Raw genomic sequence first — 22,648 nt, forward strand, 5'->3', positions numbered from 1 at the left:
GCCCTTGTAAGAGACAGCTGAGTGAGACTAACCTCAGGCTCTTTGCTAGAGATATTAGTTGTGCTCTATTTATTTGGTTGTGGGTCTGTATGAAATTCATTTGAGTAGCATTTACTAACCAGTTTGAGAGGATGTGCGTGTGTGCACTTTGACATTCCTATGTTATTTACAGCCATTTCTTTCAGAAATTGTTACCTATATTGATCTGGGTGAACAGTAAAGCCAAAATCCATCTGCCTTATGCCTGCAACAGACTATTCCATCACTACCAATAAAGATTGCCTCAGAACTCTTTTGAAAATTCTTTCTCAAAACACACACATGTATGCAAAATCCTATCCTTTCCCTCCACAGTTTCGCTGTTTCCAGATTTCTGTGAGATGTCTGCAAGATTCTCTAAAAGCTATGAGACACAGCAGAGCTTGAAAAGCCTGTCTTTTCGAACTAGAGTTCTTACGAGTCCCCCAGTCAGTGGCCATGCTTTCTCTTGGCTCCTGCAAGCTGAAGTTCAAAAATAAACTTTTTCAAGCAAGTCAAGTTCATATATGCATCGCTCTCACCTGATTTTGTCCGCAGAATCTGAAGAACACTCATGTATGCAATAGTCATAAGAGATCATTTCCTGTATTGCTATGTATTTTATATGTATTATCCTATTATTTCTTAGATTGTACACCACAGACAGGTTTACTCTTATCTATTTATTGTTTGTATGTACAGCACTGTGCAAATCTACAGCACTATATAAATAATAATAATAATCAAGCTAAAAAGAGCACATTTGTGTCACCTCACACACAGAATCTTCAGTGGAGGCAGTTAATTCATGTATTCAGGTGAGAGTCAGTGGATCAGGCCATGTGGATAAATGAAAGGAAGGTAGGTATAAGCAAATGGTCAGTAACCCCTTGATGCCTAAAAATGGCTTGGTGAGGGGGAATATAGCAAAATGCCCTCCCATAAATGTATAAACTGCCAAGCTAATGAAGAAGAGTCAAAGTACCTTTATCTACTCTGTGAAATCTACAGAGAGCCAGCATGGTGTAGTGGTTAGGATGTGTGACTAAGAGTCTGGAAGTTTTAATCCCCACTCAGCCAGGTAACCTATTGGTTGACCTTGGGTAAGTCATAATCTTTCAGCCTTAGGGAAAGGCAATGGCAACCTGGCCATAAGCAAGGTCTTGTCAAGAAAACTTTAGGATTGCTGAAAGATTGTGTTGACTTGAAAGTACAGGACAACAAAAATATAGAGTCCTGCCCCAACTATCACTGGCTGCCTTAAGTCCCCTGGCAGAAGAGAAGTGGGATGTAAGTTGAAAAACAAACAAACAAACAAACAAACTTGAATCAACCAAGATGATTAATGAACAGATTTCATTTTGCAACAATATTATAGTTATTAAGCATGTTGTGTTCTCACTTTCAAACTTAGTGCTGCCCCCAAACTGAAAATGTAAGTCAGGATTTTAGTGATTATCTAAGCATGTAGCACACAAAATATTTTCCGGCTTCAGGATGCTGCTATGAAGGCTTAGACTGGTAAGTGCATATTCTTTCCCAGAGGAGCCTCCTTAGTCTCTTCCTGCAAGCAGGTAAAACTGTATTTGAGAAGGTTCTTGAGAAGTGATTTTTTAAAAGAGGAGACAGGCTTTGCATAATGTGCTGGACTCTGATTTGTTGTTGTGTTGTTTTTTAATGATTTATATTTTTAACTGATTTTAATTTTATGATGGTTTCATTGCTTTTTAATTTTTATATGCTGTAAATTTTAACTATGCTTGGTTTATCAGTTGTAAGCAATCTTGAATCTCAAGCTTAGGAAAAGGCAGGATAGAAATAAATAAAAACTAGTTCTGACACCATGAAATGATCAAATGTAACACACAGTACTGTATTGCTATATTGAGACCACTCAGCAAGAATTGCTGAAATTTATTTAGACTTTTTTTACAAACATCAAAGACACTGGATTCTGAAGAAGTTATTTACAACAACAATAGAAAAGTGAAATGTGTGGGCTGTATTAAAGTGCAATGATATATGTACAACCACGTGCGAAATTCAGGAAGATGCTATCAGGGACAAAGTGAAAACAGAAGGGACTTTATAGCTTTTGGTTCCCAAAGTAGTTCCTTCAAATGAACCAGAGAAGCAGTAAATCACTTTATTCATTCTACATTATATATATAAAAAAGCCATTCACTGCTTTTCAGACACCCAAAATGGCACCATGGGCAGCAGGGGGTTGGGGTGATCACAGAGAGAATTATGAATCCTTGTGTGTGCATTCCTTCAATCTAGGTCAATTTTTTGAGTATGAATATCATTATTTTTTCTAGCGTTCATATTTACAAAATAAGTTACAAAGATTATTGCTATTTTAATACCATGATGGGAAAGACAGTGCCTTGGCTGGCAGAGTAATATTTATGCAAGATGATTTGAAGAGGTGCATCTTTTGCACTGGAAATGGTATAAAATAAAATCTTAAGACATCATTCACAGTGCTGCCTTTTGAAGAAACCTAAGTACATACACAGAGGCAGCTTTAGCAGCCTGAAGAGTATATATATATATTTTACATTAGTAAATACAACACACATATAAACATATATAGGTAGACATAAATTGTTGTACTGACCAGAGTCAGACACAGCTTGATTGTAACTGTGAGCCAGAATATATTTCTGGCATTTAGAATAATATGATGAGACACTGTTTATACATCTGGAAGCCAAATCAAATTAATTATATCTTGCTCTATTCTAGCCTCCTAGTTTTAATAAGTGCTGACAGTTAAAAATCCCTTCAACACGATTCTTCATTATATAATACATGAATGAGGTATAAATGATATAAATTAATTTGGAAATATGTAAGAATTCAGGTTGGTTTATATAAGAAAATACATACAGCTTGTATTTGGAAATGAAGATGTGCAAATCATATGTTAGAGGAGACTGGTCATACAACATTTCTCTCTTTCACATAAAGGATATAAAACACTATTTTTCTTGTTGTTTTTTTTTAAAAAAAATCTATAGTTGTTGATGTTCACTTTCTCAAATGGTGTTCTTACTTTCACAATAACCTTTAAACAGCGGTGAGATTTCCATCTCAAGAGACTTAGGAATGCTTCATTTAATACCTTGTGGCTATTTTCTAACTGTAAGTGCTAAGGGCAACTGCATGATATTATATAACGTTGAATAACAATATAAGCACTATAAAATATGTGTCAGTGCTTCTACTCAGTAATTTTAAGAAACAGATGTTGCTTTTTCAAGTTGCCAGCATTCTATAGTCATCCTTGGTGTAGGATTTGGCTGTGTGGTAAAAAATACATCCAAATAGCCATTGTCACATACTGTAAAAAACAAAACAAAACACAAAAACAATTGTGTCTGTTGCAGTGGAACTGTTCATTTCTTTTGTGACATAGCATTTATGGGTATAAAGCACAGTGGTTAAAAAAAGTCAGAAATGGAATCCCCTGATTCTGGAAGATGCAGTGGAAATAATGAGACCCCCCCCCCCAAGTACAGTTGAATTGCAATTCCCATGATTTCTCACAAAAGACTCTGCTGGATAGGCTTGATGGAGAGCTGATGTCCAAACATGTGGAGGCCAGATGATTCCTACCCTGCTATAAACATTACTTTTCTATACATCACACATTGACTTAGGAGGCTTTCATGTACAGTGATATGTAAAGATCAAGTTTATCACATTCTACATTAACTTCATATTTGTTGTTTTATCTGTACAAATTTACACCAATTAACATGACTCGATTTCTTCATAACATTCTTCCACTTCATGGTAGAGCTCACTGTGTTCTAGAAAAGTGGCAAATGTCTGACATGCAACTTCAAGAAGACTTCTCTTTTCCAACACGCTGCCCTACTATTCCATGCTTCCAATTATCATTTTACATTATCATTTAATCCCTTTAAGAAATCCTTGTAAATGACCACTTAAACTTGGTCGGTGGAGAGACACTGAAAAGACCAACAAGCATGGTGCTTCTCTATTTGATCTAATATTCAGTTTTTATATTTGAAGTTGGAAAGCTTCACAGGAGACGTGACTACTCTTTTCAGTCAGCCTTTAACATCCGAGACACTGGTGCTACTAACAGTGCAGCTTTCACTGTAGCTTGATGATGAGCTCAGAGTACTTGAACCAGCCACTGACTCTGTATGGAGAGCACACAAATTTACAGAGAGTTTTGTTTTATTAATAGGTTTTGGACTACACATAACTTCACAGAATGAACTCTTTGATAAATTAAGCTAAGCTAAAGTACTGTATCTGTAATAAAAATCTCACCTGAGCTGTTCAGAGAAAGAGCAGATTTTGAGTTGCCAAGCAATGCCAAGAGACTGTTGACTGGGACCCATCCTTCCCTGCTTGTGCTCAAATTCTTTATATACCTAGGAAAATATATTTTCATGGCTTTCAAACATTGTGAAAAATTGTAAATATTAACACTAGAACTATAGCCCCCCCTTTCAAAGAGATCAAGACCTTTATTTTGGCGCATAAGCAACATTGCAAATCTCTAACATTGGTTATAGTTTCCTTTGTCTTGTAATTCCCTCCATACATTTCCCAATGGATGTGAGGAAATCAAGCAGCCTACCAAATATTGTTGGACTACAATTCTAGTGGCTGTAGCACAGCCAACAATGAGGAATGCTGGGATTTGTAATCGTATAGATATTGCCATACCCATCATTCTTCACCAGCCGTGGTGGCTATCACTGATGGGAATCACAGCAACCAAGAGAGGGCTATACATTCCTCAGCCCTGTTAGAGTTGGTCATTTGGATCATTACATATGTACAGGGTCAAAGTGGTTTGAATGGGGTCCTGCCTTCAAATATAGTTCTTCATACCAAAGCCCATCTTCTCCTTCATGGATCAGCTGAACCAAGTCTCCACTTTTCAGCACCAAGTCTTCAGAGTCTCCTTTGTCATAATTGGCCACAGCAGTATATTTACCAGGAATCTAAATACACAGAGGAGAAATGACAGCAGATTTAATAAGAAACTATTGCATTGCCAGTAACTTCAATCAAAATGCTGATGGTAGGTTTCAACATCAGGAAGAAAAAAACACATTTGCTTCTGATTTTTAAAGTGCAGCTTAGTGAACATCCTTGATTACATGTTTAACAGCCAGAATTTATTTATTTTATTTATATTGTACCTTTCTTCCAATATGGAACCCATGGTGGCTTATAATACACAATATACAGCTTTAAAAAAATTAAGCGACATAATAAGAGTTAATAACATTATTAAATAAGCTATCATTAAAAATGCACTAACTTAGGTCTACGCAGAATGGCAGTAATCATGCAGTTTGATAGCACTTTAACTGCCATGGCTCACTGCTATAGAATTTTGGGATGTGCAGTTTTGTAACATATTTAGCCTCATTTGTCAAGAGCTCTGCTGCCAAAGCAAAGTACTGATCTCAGAATTTCATAGCACTGAGGCATAGCAGTTAAAGTAGTTTCAAACTGCATTATTTCTGCAGTGCAGCATAGACCCTAAAACAATTAAAAAGTTTTTAAAACAGAAAGATGAGAATAAAAGTACAGCATCCCATTTGAAAGACTATTCTGCAACAGTCAATTAATTGCCAAAAGTCCATCTAAATAAAAAGGTTTTTGTCTGCTAGTGAAAAGAGAGCATGGAATGGGCTAGTTTAGCTTCCTGAGGGAGTGGGGGGGGGGGAGTTCCACAGCCCGAAAACAGCCACCAACAAGGTCCATTCAGATGTCTATAACAAACATCCATATGATGGTGGTGGGACTTAAGAGAAAGTTTTTCCAAAAAGACCTTACAATTTGGGCAGACTCATATAACAGAGATATGGTCCCTATCTGAGAGCCTCATGTGCACAGGGGTGTGCATTCTTACTTATGAAATGACAAATTCCAAGTACATAGGGATTTATCATCATGCACCTCACATATGAGATGTGGAAGTTCCCATATGGGTGGAGTGCTAGACGGGCCCTGTAAAAAAACATTGTATAAAAGTCATTTCCCAAAGCTGCCATGCCTGCAACACAGGGCCTTCTACCAGCTTTTGGGAGGCTTGTAGACATATTTTGGAATTTTGGAAAAAAAAAAAAACCCCACAAAACCACCCAACAACATCCAGAACAACAGTACAATTTAGTTGCCATTGTGGCAGGGTAAGAATGGCAATTATGAAAATATTAGGAGGGCCTCCACTGCTTTGTGTGTGTGTACATGCACTTATATACCCATTTCCATAGCTGGGGGAACAAGGCACTGAATGAAGAGAAGGACCGGCTTCAGCTGAAAGTACAGTGTAGATAGACTGCACATACTTTAAACAGGCATCTCAGCAGTGTATCATCATCTGACATATATCCTTCCATCATTGCAACAGGCCATTTGCTAGTGTCGCTATGTCTGTCTCTCTGTCTCCGTCTATCTATCTGTTTCTAGTGTGAATATGTGAATGAAAGAAAGAATGTTTGTGGAGCACAGTAGAGAAACATCACTATATTCATAATATTCCTTGAAAGTTATCACTTCATGTTACATCTACATCAGAGAGTAGTTGCTGCAAAACTATTACAGCAGGCCCTTGGTATCCATGTGGGTTTGGTTCCAGGACCTTCTGTGGATACCAAAATTCGTGGATGCTTAAGTCTTGTTAAATACAAGGGATAGTGAAATGTAGTCCCTTATATAAATGGCAAAATCAAAATTGACTTTTTAGAATTTAAATATTTTAAAAATATTTTTCTATTATTTTCAAACCGTGGATGCTTGAATCCATGAATAAGGAGAGCCAACTGTATATACATACATATATAATGATCTATATACTGTAGTGAGAAAACAGATATAAAAGAAGATAGACACTCCATAGTCCTGACCCAAAAAGTAGCTAGGAATTGGGTAACTAGAAATACATGAATCCATTTAATTCCCCTCTCTCCAGTAAACATGAAAAGTATTTTGATTACCAGCTTCTTCTCCCCTTTTCCTTCTTCTTCTGCATCTGAGGAATTGAATGGATCCTCTGCACTAGACCAACCATCATTTTCTTCAGAAGCATCAACAGACTGAGATGCCTTTGACCACCCTTAATAAACCAATAATCAACTGTTATTAAAACCTATAAATCAAGCCCTAAAGGTATTACTGGGACAATATCTATGAAGCTTTGTGAGTATTCAAACATGCCTATACATTATTAGTATTATTGATCAGAATCTTTAGACATTGAAATGGAGCAACTTGTACATAAAGTTCAAGGTCCATTTAGAACAGTTCAGGAAAAAAAGAAGAAAAAATCCCTGAGCTAACTCTGTTGTAGAAGATAGGAAGGCTTTGCATTGTGACTAATATTCTTGGTGGATGTACCGTAATCATCATAATCCCCATCATTATCAACACAACTATGTTTCCATCTGGTATGCTTTTTAATTAACACATATATCTTTTTAAATGTGACAGAATTTGGCACCACATATATTCTCATGAACAGGACTTGTATAATGTTTGCATGTCACAACAAAGGGCCAGATAATTTTTAACTCTTATAGTTTACAATTGTTCTGCTTGTTCCTATGTCCTAGTCTTGACATGTGCTTTTCTTCAGCAAGACACAACACTTGTGTGTGTTTATTTATATATTTGTACATATACCATATATACTTGACTATAAGTCAACCTGACGTATAAATCCAGGACATGTTTTGGGGCCAAAATTATGGATTTTAATATGCCCTGTGGATAAATTGAGCTTAAAATTTAGGGGCGTGTAACAAACAATCTAAAAGATGAAATAAAGGAAAAAATGTCTTTGCAATCAATTTCAGAGCTAGATAATTTTGAACTTAATTGTATTCCAGTTCCTTTTTTAGCCTCCCAATCAGCTGTTTTGTGGCGAAAAACCCCAACCCATTAACAGATGCTTCTAGTACCATACATCACAAGGAGATACAGCAATGGATGCAACAAATCATGCAAACATTGGCAATGGTAGACATTTTTTTACTCAATCAGTTTATTGCTATAATCTGATATACTTATTTGTAAATCTCTCACCTGTAGCATAAACCTATCCAAATAAAATCCACACAACAGATTTTTACCTTTTCATTACTTTTACACCTCAGAACACCCACCAAGTATTACTGTTTCTTTTACCTATTGTTCTGTCATATATTTTTCAGGCCAAAGAAACTAAATCTATAGCAGTAGATTGTAGCAAGAGATGGTTTGATTATTAAGAACTAGCATTGATTTCTATCGGAGAAAATAAATAGGTTTAGAGGATCTAGGAGGGTAACAGCACAGGTTAATACAAAAAGATACAGTGGACCCTTGTTATACACTGGGGTTTGGTTCCAAGATCCTCCGTGTATAACAAAATCCGTGTATGCTCAAGTCCCATTAAATATAATGACATAGCAAAATGGTGTCCCTTTTAAAAATGGAAAATCAAGGTTTGATACTTGAAATTTATATATTTTTTTAACATTTTCAAACCGTGTATGCTTGAATCCGTATATAAGAAGGGCTGACTGTATTTGTATTTGATTAGAGATGCCCTTAAGTGGAAAACATGCAGACACAATACAGCTTCTCTGTGTTTTACTCTCTGTACTTATTAGCTATTGGGGTCAGTCTGAAGAGAATCGTTAAGAAAAGGAAAGGCATAAATAAGCCCACCTGTGCCTATTTAGTTCCACGTGCCACCCTAGCTGGTTTTTGGGTCAGGCTAAGATGTTGGTAACTCTGGTTACACTTCATATTGAATTTAGCTCTCACTGTAACTTAGGGCCTGAACAGACAGGCCAAAATAAAGCTGCTTCGGGTCACTTTGGAGATATGCTGTTTAAATGATGCATGTGTCCTAAGAGGCTGGAAGTTGTGCCAAAGCCATGCTCCAGTCCTAAGGACTGGAGTGCAGCTTTGGTGCAGCTTCTGGCCTCTTAAGATGCATGTGTCATTTAAACAGCATACCTTCAAAGTAACCCAAAACAGCTTTATTTTGGCCTGTCTGTTTGGGTCCCTACTTCACAAGATGTGAGGTTTGGAGAATATAAAAGAGAGAACATGCCAGATATCCTGGCATGGAGGAGGAAGGTTTGTACACAAATGGGCAAACACATGAAAGACACGATACATTTGAAATGGGAGCTCGTATAGCAGGTCCAACAGAAAATCAATAGCAAATAAAAGTAATAACCTCATTTGTAGCTATAAATCAGGCATCAGAAACTTGTAGGTCTCCTGATGCCGTTGGATTACAACTTTCACTATCCCTTACCATTGGGTACACTGGCTAGAACTGGTGCTAGCTGTAGCATAACAGTGTCTGGAAGGCCACAACTCTGATCAACTCTGCTATTCCATAATTAAAATGGAACAGTCTTCCATTTGGTGTTTTTTGGCAGTTCTGAAAGGCTACTGAAGTTGCCTGTTAGCTGTGAAGCTACTAGATACCAAAGCCAATGCAAGCTGTCAAGCAGCCAAACGTCACAGCACGCCATGCACAAGAAGCTCATATAGCCCAGGAGAGATACATTACCTTGCCTGCGCTGAGCAGCTAGTAAAAGATAAGAAGTGCTGACCCACTTGGCCCTGTTCCATGTTAACACAGAACTTGCATCTGTGAAAGAACTGAATAATAATAAGTATTCCAAGTGCATTACACTGGAGCTGTGATGCTACCTTCATATCAAGCTAGAAAAGGGAAGCTTGATTTAGTTTGATCACCATTACAAAGAAATAACCAAATTATTTCAACTGTCTGTCAATGGAAAAGATTGTGTTGCTCTCCTTTTTCCCTTGTGAAGTAATGTTTGCTACCACTTTTGTCTTATATGCTAACCTCATCTCATTTTCCTGAATCTCATTTCTCATATGTGTTTGCTTGCAGCTCAGAGCATGGAAAAGTTAATTTTTAAAACAACAGAACTCTGCCTCCAGCCAGCATGGCTAGTGCCTCTGCTAGACAGGATTTTGGGAGTTGCAATCCAAAAGGTCACCTTTCCAAGTTCTGGTTGGCATATTGCTGCCTAAACTCTGATTAAGGTCCATATTTATATAGGTCTCTTGTCAATCATGCTGCTATCCGTCAGGTGCAGCTACAGAAAAATTTCCATATCTGAAACACGAAAATCCTCCACAGACCTCCAACAGTCTCATCCCTGCCCAAGGCAAACCTAGGTTTGATTGTGCCTGTCTGTATGGTTTCAGGATGGGTGCAGAGATTCCAGAGATTTCCTACTATTCTATCATTCTGAATGTTATGTAGGATTTTTCTGCTTGTCAAAAAATGGTTTGGCAAAATCCATGCTTTCTGTACAGAAAATGTGGTTCCAGTGTAGGAAACATATTTTCTGTGCAAATTTTTTTAAACAAACAAACAAAAAATCCATGTGTTTTGCTGTGCAGAAAATCCAACAGAATATTTCAGAACACTGTGTCAAATAGAGGGAAATACTATGTAGAAATAGCTGTTTTCTCTTGCAGTGGGAAGAAAATTACAGCAATCATTTGTCCTTTCATGTAAGGTCGATACAGTTGAGGATATATATCTCTACTAGGAATCCTATTGTTGCGTGGTGTTGAGCAGAATCTAAGATGAGGATGGATGGATGGACAGACAGAGATGAAAAGCGAATGTATAGGATTAATACATAATGAAAAAGAAGAGAGAGTGGGATTTAAATTGCACTAATGATGCTTCATACATGTGTTGGATTGAGAAAAATCTGATCTCAGAAATTGAAATACAACAACAACAACAACAACAACAACAATAATAATAATAATAATATATTGTAACAGGAAAAAAACATTAAAATTCCATCTGTATACAAAGTTATGGGGCTACAAATTCAAACAACCAATTACATAATCACCAATTATTAAACAATATACTGTAGAAGTTTCAAGATGAACCAGAAGTCTATTTTGAAGAAAAATCTAGCCAACCAAGTTATGATAAATTGTTATGAGTCCACAAAGGAACCGGGAAGAGCCCAGGTTCACCAACTTTGAATAAACTGTGGATATGCTTATCCTATTCAACAAATCAATTCCATCATGGATCACCTATACCAGCAATTGTAGCTGAAACAAAAAATCCATGTAGTAACGGATTGCTGATGAAGATCTTACCCATATTGGTAGTACGTAATGAAGCTACTGGCACTTAGTGACTACTGGCACATGGAAGAAAGCTAGATAAAGTCATTTTGATGCTACTTTCCCATGGATTTTGTCTACAACATCAAGATTTACTCTTGTACTAGGAGCCCTCATGCTATTTTCTGGAGATTCTTGGAAATGGCATGGAAAGCTTTCCTGAATCAAAGCTTTCTACGTAGACTAAATGCAGAGGCTTTTTTCCAACAGTTCTGTGTGAGAGCAACAACAAGAAAAGTAAGCAAAAGGGAAAAAAAATGTCCTTGATTTCATAATTCATGGGGGATTTTCAGGCACTTGAGCATAACTTCCACACAATGGGAAGTGGGAATAATTCAAAACAAAGAATTGGCAGTGTAGCCAAAACGATGTATATATTACACTGGGAACCTATAGTATAAATATGAAAAAATTGATTCCACTCTACCTCTCAAACCCAATGGAGTTGGATCACTCTTTACTTCATGTCGTTTAGTATTTTTGTCTGGGCTGATGGGAGAAGCTGCAGTAGAATAAATACACAAAAAAGACATAGAGAGAAAGAGGTTGACGAACTGGACAAAGAAGAATAGATGGGTTGCATGCATATTATCTTTGAGTTTATATTGGAAAACAGAAATGAGTTTTGAAATGTCACCTGTTAAATAGGATTCTCTTCCTAAAAGAAAAGCAAGCCCCAAATTTAAGTAATCAAGAAATAGAAACAAAATGTAAAAAGGCATAATGTATTTTTAAAGTAAGTTATAATTAATTTGCATTTTTGATATTTTATGTGCTCACATGTAACTTTAATAAGACTAAATCCTGTATCAGTACCTGGTCTCAAAAGAAGGATCATTGAGAAAGTTTGGCTTTTTGTGGTAGGAGATGCTGTTTCTGTCAAGGCAAGCATGGAATATTAGTGCTCACCTTAAATGAAATTTTAAATCAGGTAGTTGCATTCATCTGCAGCTTCTCCAGAAAGAACTCAAAGGTAATGAGGTTGTTAAAGAGACCATATTCCAGTAATTGTATGGTTTCAAGCTGCACTCTCATAAAATGGTGCAAAGGAAGTAGACAAGAGTTCCTGTTTTCAGAGCAAAATCAAGCTAATCTTTTATGAAGCGCAAGAAATCATTCTTAGGATTTGTAAAATGATTTCTCTAAAGTAATGCTACTGTTTTCTAAACAGTTCACCTTTTTTAGAGGAGCTTACTTTTATCTCTAAGACTCTTTCTCTCACATTCACTCTTCATAATAGACAATGGCAACCACTGTCTGTACTGGGGGGAAATCTAGCTCTCTAAAATACACCTTTTTGATCTGTCAGTGTAAAGTATTTCTTTTTTTAGAGAAAAAAGCTGAGCCACCTGAGGTTGGAATAGTTACCTCACAGCTTCTACAAAAAAGGAGAGATAGAAAGAGAGGAGGAAGAACAGCAGAAGAGAAGGAAAGAACATACAAATGCAAGATAAACGAGAAGCTGTGCCAGAAAAGCAGGGGGCTTTACAGGTGATAATGACTGATGTTTGACCAAATCACCAGACTCATCTAGATAATTAACACAATTAAGTCTTTTCCACCTGAAAATAGGAAAACAGTTAATGGGCTCTTGAATTAGTTAATGGAAACTAACTAATAAAGGGAAATAAGTTCCTGTAACTCAATCTTTGTGTTTTTTGCAAAAGGTTTAGGTGAATGTTATTTCAAGATGTGCTAAGCAGCTATTAACAGCAAGACTATCCATGGATATGGAAAGCTTCACGGTTCCTAGCGCTGCTGATTTTATTGCTTAACAGAGCTGACACCACAAAATAAGATGTTACCACCTCGGTACTTTTATGCTCCATACCTTAACTCCTCCCACTCTCAGTTAACTGTTGCCCACCGATAACCCAGTTTTATTGCAAAATTTACCTTTGCCTTTTTCAGGATACTTTGATGTGACTGAGGTGACACAACCATCTGGACTTACAAAATCAGAATTTCTCTCTTCCTGTTTTCTGATGTTCCTTCCATCATTTCGAGATGGGCTGTTAGTGGAAGAAATGAAACACTACATTAAGGGACAATTCATTGGGCTCAGTTTAGTCTCACAAGAGAACTACAATGATATCAAAACATGTGAAACCAGTGTTTTAAAATACAAGAAAAAAGTTTAGACATAATAAACATATATATTTAGGATGGATGACCAGATAAGGGGGTTGTTTGGGATATTCTATGCTACAATATTGTGTTTGCCTGGATTTTTTCATGCCAGTACATATTTTCAGACCAAGAAAGGAAAAAGGGACTTGTAGCAGACACAAATCAAAGGTAAGATATGAGTGTATCAAGTTACATAAAGGTCCCTAAAAGTAGTAGTAAATGTGTCAAGCAATCGTTTGTTTAGAAATACAGTCGCTGCTCCTTTCTCATGAACTTGAGTTTCATGGTCTTGAATATTCACAGAGGGGCAACCTCCGTTATTTTCAATGGGACGCCCCCCTGTGGCGTCCCCCCCATGTGCACTCTCAGGCACATGCCCCATTCAAGCCTATGGGGCTTGAAAATTGGCGAGTCTCCGTTTTTGCACAGGGGGCAGAACGGATCCCGTGGGAAAACAGAGGGCCGACTGTACAAGAGAACCCAGAAAAGTAAGTACAGTCTACTATTCTGTAGGTGTCATTCATGGCCATGAAGAAAACCAAGGTTTCTAAGAATAGGTGTGCATAAAAGTTGTGATACCACAGTATATACCACTTGTAAAAGTACCTGAAGCAGACAAAGAATTTAAACTTTTAAGTTATATTTGCCTAGTAAATTAAACAGAGAAGTGCAAAGTGGAACACACTTAAATCAGATGATATGACTTCTTGTCTCATAAAGTAAGTGTGACACAGATAATAACTCACCTTGTGTTAAACGACGCAGGTAATGGTAAACTGTGTGTATGCTCTAGAATTCTGTGCTGGCTAGCTTCTGTAAAAAAGAGAGAGACTCTTATAGCTGTACTAAAAACCTCTGGTTCAATTTTTGAAATTTCTTTATCAAACAGATGGAACAAGCACACTATATTTCCAATTACATTAATGATGAGCTGAGCATGGACATAATTCTTATATTAACTATGAGACCTTGTTCTGCCTACAAATTTGATAGCAATCTAACCCTTGCTTTTTGACTTATCTGCTGTGCTTGGTAAAATCATTCTTTCCAATACAACAAAAAATATGCAGTGTACAACTCGTGCAAGACAGTGTTGTTACAATTGTTAATTTGAGGAAGTGAGAATGGAATAAACCATGAAAACAGATATTTAAGGATTCGTATAATCTACAGCAGTGACATGAGGTGTGCACTAACCATATCAGAAAATGTAGGTAAAGACAAGTGCACTGTACACTGAAAGCACACAGAATATAAAGAGCAGGTGGTGCCTAATATATATAGCATGTATCATACATGCTAATTCATTAACAAGTGATCACATGATTAAGTTTGCCTGAAATGGTGGCAAAGCCTTGTCACTCTGTCCAAATACAGTTTTTACCAGTGTTTGGACAGAATTGCATCCTAAGAAGACCTTTATTGTCCTCATACAGGAAGAACTAAAGAGGCTGCATGGTGTTTTTTTTTTAAAGCACATGCAGTCATCATACTGATGGGTAGTTTGCTATTATTATTATATTGACTTACGCCGGCATGCCTGTAGTTGACTGGTCAATACTTTTCTGATTGCATTTACCCAAGTAGCTTTGACTTCAGGGGTTGGGGCCTGTGTCAAAAAGGAAAAGTTAGATATTTGACTGCATGCTATTAATTAAGCTACCAAAAGGGAAAGAGACAAAAACCACAACCTGGACCCCTGAAAAGAGAACTGGTTTTGGCTGGGATGCAGAGAGAATGAAATCTTATTATTGTCACTGTTTTTTAACAGAAAGAATAGTTGTGAATGCAGATTAATAAGGCTGCTTCTTGTTACTGCTCCTGTTATTATTATAATAATTATTATTATCACCACAACTACATAGTTTTCTATGACAACAAGTGCTTAATTAAGGTCAACACACTTTGTTCATGTTAGAAGTAGGACACCATGTGTATACTGCACATGTGAAGTAATATACCGAAACACTAGACCTAAATCCAATTGTAAGTTCCAGCTAGAATAGAACCACTGAAAAGCAAATATTACACAAGTGATGACTTAGCACTTTCTCATTGTTTAGATGGGTCTGCGAGCTGGGAATTAGATTAAGGTTCATAGGTTTTTCTAAAAACTAGTTCTTTGTACTGCTAGTGATAGCTCCTCAAAGTTGATATAGTCAGGCAGATGTATAGCTGCTGCCAGTTGTATGTACTCTCTTGGCAGCTGCTATCCGTGTTTCAATACAATTTGACTAGGCAGTGTACAAAGATGTAACACAGGTTCCCCCTTCCCCTCCACAAGAGGTTGTGTTGAAAGGCAGAACTGACTGCAGAGAACTGCTCTGTTTTAGCTTTAGGTAACATTATCTAAACTCTGTCCAAACTGTTTACATTTCTAGCTGTCTGCTTTATATTTATAACCAGACATGCTATTCACATTGCACAATTATTGCAGTTTGATAGCACTTTAACTACCACAGCATCAACCTACCCATATGTCTGTGGATTGCTCCAACAGATAATCCAGAGAATTACAAATCCCAGTATTCCATAGGATGGGGCCATCAATTAAAGTGGTATCTAACTGCCACAACTTTGTCAAGTGGATACACCTGTTCCAGTAAGCTAGACACCTACACTGATTAACTGAACCTGTCCATTTGTCTTATGTACTTGTTTGAATACTATGGTTGCATCCCCACTGCAGAAATAATCCAGCCTGACACCACTTTAACTGTCGTGGCTCAATGCTATGGATCCTGGGATTTGTAGTTTGTTGTGGCACCAGAGCCCTTTGATGGAGAAGGTAAATAGCTCACAAAACCACAAATCCCAGAATTCCATAGCACTGAGCCATGGCAGCTAAAGTGGTGTCATACTGGATTATTTCTCTTTTTTTATTATTTTATTATTAAAACAGTACATGAAAACACTATATACAAAATAACCCTACATCTACTAGAACTAATGAAAAACACAAAAACCAAAAATAAAACATCATCCATATATATATATATATATGACAAACGAAAAATACATTCATCCTAATCATACACCATGTGTTAGTCGCATTATTTACAACAAGAGGAAGAGTAGTCTCTTACTTACCCTATATCAAACCTTTAACCTACAACTTTTATTCCTTTCCAGAACCCCTCTTATCTCTCTCTCCAGCTCATCTTCTCTTCTACATGTCAATCTACCTACCTACTCTTACCTTCTTTCACTTACTTCTTCCTTCCTTCTGAACCTTAACTACACTATCTTCCCCTTCCCCTTCTCTTGTCTTCATTTCTAACTTAGTCAACCATGCCCTCTCTTACACACATACCTAACATACAAAGTGACTTCCTTTCACCAGTATTTGTTTCATTCTTGACTGATATTGCCTTTCTTTAAAAAAAGTGAATTTAATCGTAGATCCACTAACCCTCACCTAAATTCATTATCTATAACAGCACTCAAAACATAAACTTAAATACCTATGTATAGATAAAATATTTATCACATATAACATGTTGCTATCTTACCCCATCTGGATTCTAAAAATTTAAAAACTTTCGTCCAATCTTCTTTTGTCTGATCACTCGACTTTTCTTTGACTATTTGTGTCAATCTGTCCATTTCTATTCCCTCGTATAGTTTATGTATCCACTCTTCAACTGTCGGGTTTTGCTCACATTTCCATTTCTGCGCAAAGCAGATCCTTGCCAACACAACCATGTAGTACAAAATCTTTTCATCTGTCCCCTTAACATCCTCTCCAAATATTCCTAATAGGAAACATTCCGGATTTGGTTTTATCACTCTCCCCAAAATTATATTAATTTGGTTGTTAATAGCTTTCCAATAATCCTTAGCAAATTTACAGGTCCACCAACAATGTTCGAAGGTTCCCACCTCCTTTTTGCATTTCCAACATTTGTTATTAGTTGACTTTGACATTTTAGTCAATTTGACCGGTGTTAAATACCAATGAAAAAACATTTTGTAGAAGTTCTCCCTCAGATTTTGAGAGACTGTAAACTTAAAGTTGTTTTTCCAGGTTTTTTCCCATTGATTCAAATTAATAGAGTGCCCAATATTATTAGCCCATACAATCATCTGTTTTTTCACTACCTCTTCTTCCATGTCCCATCTTTGTAGTAGTTTATAAATCTTTCCAATCAGTTTTTCTGTATTTTCCAATAAGATGAGTTCTAATTCTGATCTTTCTTGTGGAAGTGCAAAGCCATACATTTTACTATCTTCCCGAAGTCTTTCCTGTAGTTGTTTATAAGTGAACCAATTAATACTCCAACCTTCTTTAGTCAATTGTTCCTTGGGTTTCATTTTTACTTCCGTTCTTTCCTTTTCCACTATATCTCTATATCTAATCCAATTTCCCTCTCTTATCATTTCTTTCCTATAGAAAGCTTCTTGTGGAAAAATCCAGCCTGCTAATTTTGGAATCACCCTTTCCCTATATTTGCTTCAGACTTTCATTAGAGATCCTCTTATACAGTGAGTTTTAAATGACTTATTTTGTTTCTCTTTTCCATAAATTAAATACACATGCCAGCCATAGAACATCCCATCTGCCTCTAAATCCAACAGTTTATCATTCTCCAATATAATCCAATCCTTAATCCATAGTAGGCAGCAGGCCTCATGATATAATTTCAGGTTTGGTAATCTGCCTCTTTCCTTTGCGTCTTGTATCAACTTAAATTTAATTCTTGGTTTCCATCCTCTCCAAATAAATTGTGATATGTCCCTTTCCCATTCTTTAAAAATTTTATTAGATATTATTATTGGCATTGTCTGGAACAAATATAAGACCTTGGGTAACACCATCATTTTTATTGTTGCAATTCTCCCCATTAGGGATAATTGCTATTTATTCCACTTGATTGGGTCTTTCTGGATTACTGGATTATTTCTGTGGTATGGCTACAGCCTAGGATTTGACAGCATCCTCACCTAGAGAGGCCTGCTTGGTGGCATGGGGAAAAGGAGCTTCTCTTTCGTTGCTCCCAGATTGGAAAAGGGACTCCCCTCAGAGGTACAATCAGTTTCCACTCTCATTACTTTTAGGAAGGTCCCAAAGACACTTTGATTCAATGTAATCCTTTAAATTATTTTAATGTTTATTAACTATTTATTTTAATTATTTAATTTGTTCAGTTTGGTTTTAATGATGTTTTTAGCTGGCTTTTCAGTAGAGCCAAATATAAATAACAACTCCAACAGAATGAGTGACAAACACCCTTTAGACCTGGAATGGGCAATATGTAGTTGCTGTATTGTAAGTGTTATCATCCCTAATCAGTACAGCCAATAGGGAATGATTATGGGACTTGCATGCAACAATATCTACAGGGTCACATGCTATCCATCCCACCTTTAGACAGTGTTTCCTTGGGGTCTTTAGTCAATTGTTCTAGTATTCTGTAGACTAGAGACCAAATTCATTCATTTGCATTTTTGTGTGATAAAACCTATAAGCAGCATTGGCTCTCACTGTCTTTGGGCTCTTAGTGTACCACCTATTATTGGCATTCCCCCTCTCTTTTGCCTATGCAAACAGGTGCTCTGAAACTTGGAGAACTGAAGAAAGAGCACCTCAGATTGTGGCAGGTCAAATACCCCTTCTTCAAACAACAGGTTCCCTCCCTGACCCTCAGTATTTTCACAGGAGGACCTAGGGTAAGAAATAAGCACCTGTGCATGTGTGTTGTATGCCTTCAAGTAGTTTCAGACTTTTGGGAAGCCCAAGGTGAACCTATACTGGAGTTTTCTTGGCAAGATTTGTTTAGAGGAGGTTTGCCATTGCCCTGAGACTGAGAGTGTGTGACTTGCTCAAGTTACCCAGTGGGTTTCATGGCTGAATTGGGAAATGAATCCTCTGGTCTCCAGAGTCATAGTCCAGTGCTGAAACCACTAAACATAAGCACCTACTAATCCATAAAACTGCACTTTCAAAGAAATTTCTTACTTGTATTATGTAAACTTCTTCCCTTGCATTATACCAGATTTCAAATTTTTTAGCATCACCTTTGACGTTCTCTGTTATTCCAACAGAAGTCATCTAGAAAACAATACATATATAATTGACATTTAGAGTAACATCCATTATAAGCAAAGTAAATCTCAAATGTACATGCAAGTCTCAAAGCAAACCTCAGCTGGTTTTGGTTCCCTAAATGTTTTCTCTGGATATAGCAATCATCATAGCTACACACAAAGAAAAAAAAAATTGCCTGTAAACTGTGTCTAGAATAAGGTTTTTGTTTGTGTGGGTTAGTTGCATTGTATTTCAAAAAGTCCTCCCTTTCCCAAGGAAAGCAGTTAGGGAAAAGAAAGACCACAGTAACTGACTGATATTGTCTTCAATTTAATTGATCCGCAAAACCTCACATATCAAAAGAGCTTATTGTAAGTGGTTAAGCAGTTAAAACAAGAAGCTGTTTAAGCACTAATTGTGTTTGTTGTTTGTTGTGGTGTGCCTTGAGGCAGCTTCCGACTTATGGAGATCCTATCAAATTAGACACAGCATTAACATAATTGAGAATAAAATTGTTTTTTTAAAAAAATTATTAGCATCATATAAGGAGACTCCTAATTTTCACTGGGAACACAGGAAGAAAGCAGATGTTTAACTGTTCCCGTACCAGTATAACCTTAATAAAAAATTGTCAATTCAACGCGGCTATTACCTCTGGCAGAGGGAATCCTGCCTCGATCCGCAGGGAGAGACGGGAAATATAAATAAGTTGTTATTATTAAAACTCCCACTGGCTTCTCCCTATGCTGGATCTCTGTGACAAAAATCTCCCTTCATGCTACAACTATGAATTGTGGTACTCAATGGTACAGTATGTTTAGCATCATTTCTAGGTTGGTTCTTTGGTCACTTTTGTAGGATATTCTGAGTTGATAAAATAAACAAAAAATGACTACATGCAGATGAGTGTTTGCGCGGTTGTAAAACCAACATTTGGGTCACTACAAACATGAGGTGTTATCACTGTGTAGTTCTGTTTCTACACAACCATTAAATGTATAGGAGCCATGTCCAGTTTTCATTCTGACAATCCTAATCTATATTATAAACAAATTTCCTTTTTTAAAAAACATGAAACTGGATCTGTCGACAGCATCTTTTTTTCAAAATGCCTAGTAACTATATTACAATTATTATAATACCAAACTGATAAATCTTTCTTCCATGAATTTATTTATCTTATATGGGTCTAGGCAGAATATTTTGGCTCATGGTCTTTTGCCAAAAGAGTAGATGCTGGACATCTCAGAAAAACCAAACTGAGGGTTGAAATTGCACATTAATGTAGCACATGGAACATAACTTCAGTAGGAGGAATACATGACCCAAATTCTTCCAATATGTAGAATAGGAAAAGGAAATATTAATACTACTAGCAACAATTGCTGTAGAATAACCTTCAAAAGTTAAACGCCAGTATAGATCACCCATGATTATACCTGGATTATTACAACACTGCAGTGGCATGCGGGACAAAGTCCTGCCACTGGGTGCCATGAGAAAAAAGTCCATACTGTGTTTGATGACGTACTATAGAATAATGAGACTGGATAAAGAAAGAGGGGTTAAATAAGGGCCACAATATTGACCCAGACTCTGTTTATGTGTGTGATGATTTGGAAGGAGCAAGAGTGGGGAGCAACCTTATGTGGGTTCAGCTGAGGCCAGGTGTTACTCTACAGCCTTCCTGGGCAAAACATCAGAGCTCCAGGGCAAGCCAATAACTGGGTTGAGCTCGAAAGCAAGCAACAGGATGAAGACCAAAATGAACCCAGTTTATTTGAATGGAACTAACTTGCTGAATTTTGGTTCATGGTTTTGTTTTGTTTTTTAAATTATAATACAGTATAAGTCAGGCTGGTAAGAAAACTGAAACAGCTACGCCAGTTACAGTAATTAATAGTGTGAATTTCATTATCCCAAACTGAGTACCAACACTCAGACAGCTATATGAAAGTTCTGCCAAAAAGAAGGGATTCATTTAGCTACTGAAGTAACATATGATGTATTGCAATCAAATTGGTATTCAATACTGTTTATCAAACTCTTCTGTTTATCTTACATTTATCAGAATATAATATACACCAGCATGTTTGAAAAATGTCTTACATTTAGAGAATGCTTATAACTGTATGAAGGTGCTTTTTCATATCCTTCTCCATTCTCCTCTCTTTTTTTACAGAACAATATCGCCTTCTCATGCAGGAAGAGGTGCCTTTGCATTGGTTTGAACCGTGCCAGGTCCTTCACTTTTGAATGACCTTTTTTATGATCAGTCCATACATTAAAGGAGCCTTGCATTAGAAGTTTGCCGAGTTCATTCATGTTTCCCTTAAAAAAAACAAAAAAACAAATAAACATCAGAAATGTTTACAGTCAGTTGAGAACATCTTCATTGTCCCTTCTTCAGTCTGGAAAGGAAATAAATAAATAAATAAATAAATAAATAAATAAATAAATAAAGCCCGTCTTGAAGCCAAGCAGCAAAGAACAAGCATGAAACTTGAGTTCCTCTTTTATAAAGGCAGTGAAATTTTAGCTCTAGGGTTCTGCCTCCAAGTCTTAGATGGACTTAGGAAGTGTTTCCAGAGGTTTTAGCCTGGGATTTTTGGTGGAAAGAGTTAAATCTGGAACTGTTTGTAAAGAGTGGTATGATGGAAGTGGGAGAAAGGCAAGCCAACATATTTTGTGAACACATATCTTCAGAAAACAGAGGAAAGAGGGCAATATTTCTCGACTGGTATTCAGTTATACAGTAAAGACTAAATAAAGACTGCATAGCCATCTATTCCACATACAGTGGTGCCTCGGGATACGAAATGATCAGGTTACAAAATTTCCGGGATATGAAAAAGTTGGATTGGCAAAAACTGTTTCGGGTTACGAAATATTTTTCGGGTTACGAAATTCATTTTGGCGCGAAATTCAAATGCTGCAAAGTGCAGCTATAGGCTTTCCAGTGCTAACGGAAAAGTGTTTCGGGTTACGAAATTTTCGGGTTACGAAAGGAATGGCGGAACGAATTAATTTCGTAACCCGAGGCACCACTGTACTTGGGTTTGGTTATCATCTCATTTTATTAAACATATATAGACCAAGCTGATGTCTCCTACATAAAATGATGAGAACAGCCACCTGAAAAGCTGTTCCTCTTGCATTAACATATGGAATAACACAAATTAATGAGATAGTGTTAAATATTTAACCATCATCTCAGGTAACTGGGAAAAGAAAACTATTACAGAAAATAGCTGTATTACTGCTTAA

At 36.8% G+C, this 22,648-nt stretch overlaps 1 protein-coding gene and 1 long non-coding RNA gene across 11 annotated transcripts in view; one reads left to right on the forward strand and one right to left on the reverse strand.

Annotated features, from left to right (window-relative positions):
* The first annotated feature begins 1,439 nt into the window (after positions 1-1,439).
* Positions 1,440-21,695, forward strand: LOC121925277. Its single transcript, XR_006102836.1, has 3 exons — positions 1,440-1,539; positions 18,905-19,023; positions 21,564-21,695. It is a non-coding gene; the product is annotated as an uncharacterized LOC121925277 (long non-coding RNA).
* The window catches only part of MCF2L (MCF.2 cell line derived transforming sequence like), a 142,480-nt gene continuing 121,726 nt past the window's right edge, over positions 1,895-22,648 (reverse strand). For 5 of the 10 annotated variants that reach the window (XM_042457226.1, XM_042457229.1, XM_042457230.1 and 2 more), the window contains 11 exons: positions 21,491-21,712; positions 19,313-19,405; positions 14,884-14,962; positions 14,100-14,166; positions 13,120-13,235; positions 11,651-11,725; positions 9,599-9,679; positions 7,023-7,141; positions 4,903-5,015; positions 4,333-4,436; positions 1,895-4,198 (listed from right to left, as the gene is read on the reverse strand). In XM_042457226.1, the coding sequence (XP_042313160.1) occupies positions 4,104-4,198; positions 4,333-4,436; positions 4,903-5,015; positions 7,023-7,141; positions 9,599-9,679; positions 11,651-11,725; positions 13,120-13,235; positions 14,100-14,166; positions 14,884-14,962; positions 19,313-19,405; positions 21,491-21,712 (1,164 nt within the window). In that variant the 3' untranslated portion in view covers positions 1,895-4,103. The remainder of the gene's footprint in view (positions 4,199-4,332; positions 4,437-4,902; positions 5,016-7,022; positions 7,142-9,598; positions 9,680-11,650; positions 11,726-13,119; positions 13,236-14,099; positions 14,167-14,883; positions 14,963-19,312; positions 19,406-21,490; positions 21,713-22,648) is intronic. The other 5 variants (XM_042457232.1, XM_042457228.1, XM_042457234.1 and 2 more) reach the window with 3 other exon arrangements.

Source organism: Sceloporus undulatus, chromosome 3 (genome assembly GCF_019175285.1).
Source record: "Sceloporus undulatus isolate JIND9_A2432 ecotype Alabama chromosome 3, SceUnd_v1.1, whole genome shotgun sequence".
Taxonomy (NCBI): Eukaryota; Metazoa; Chordata; class Lepidosauria; order Squamata; family Phrynosomatidae; genus Sceloporus; species Sceloporus undulatus.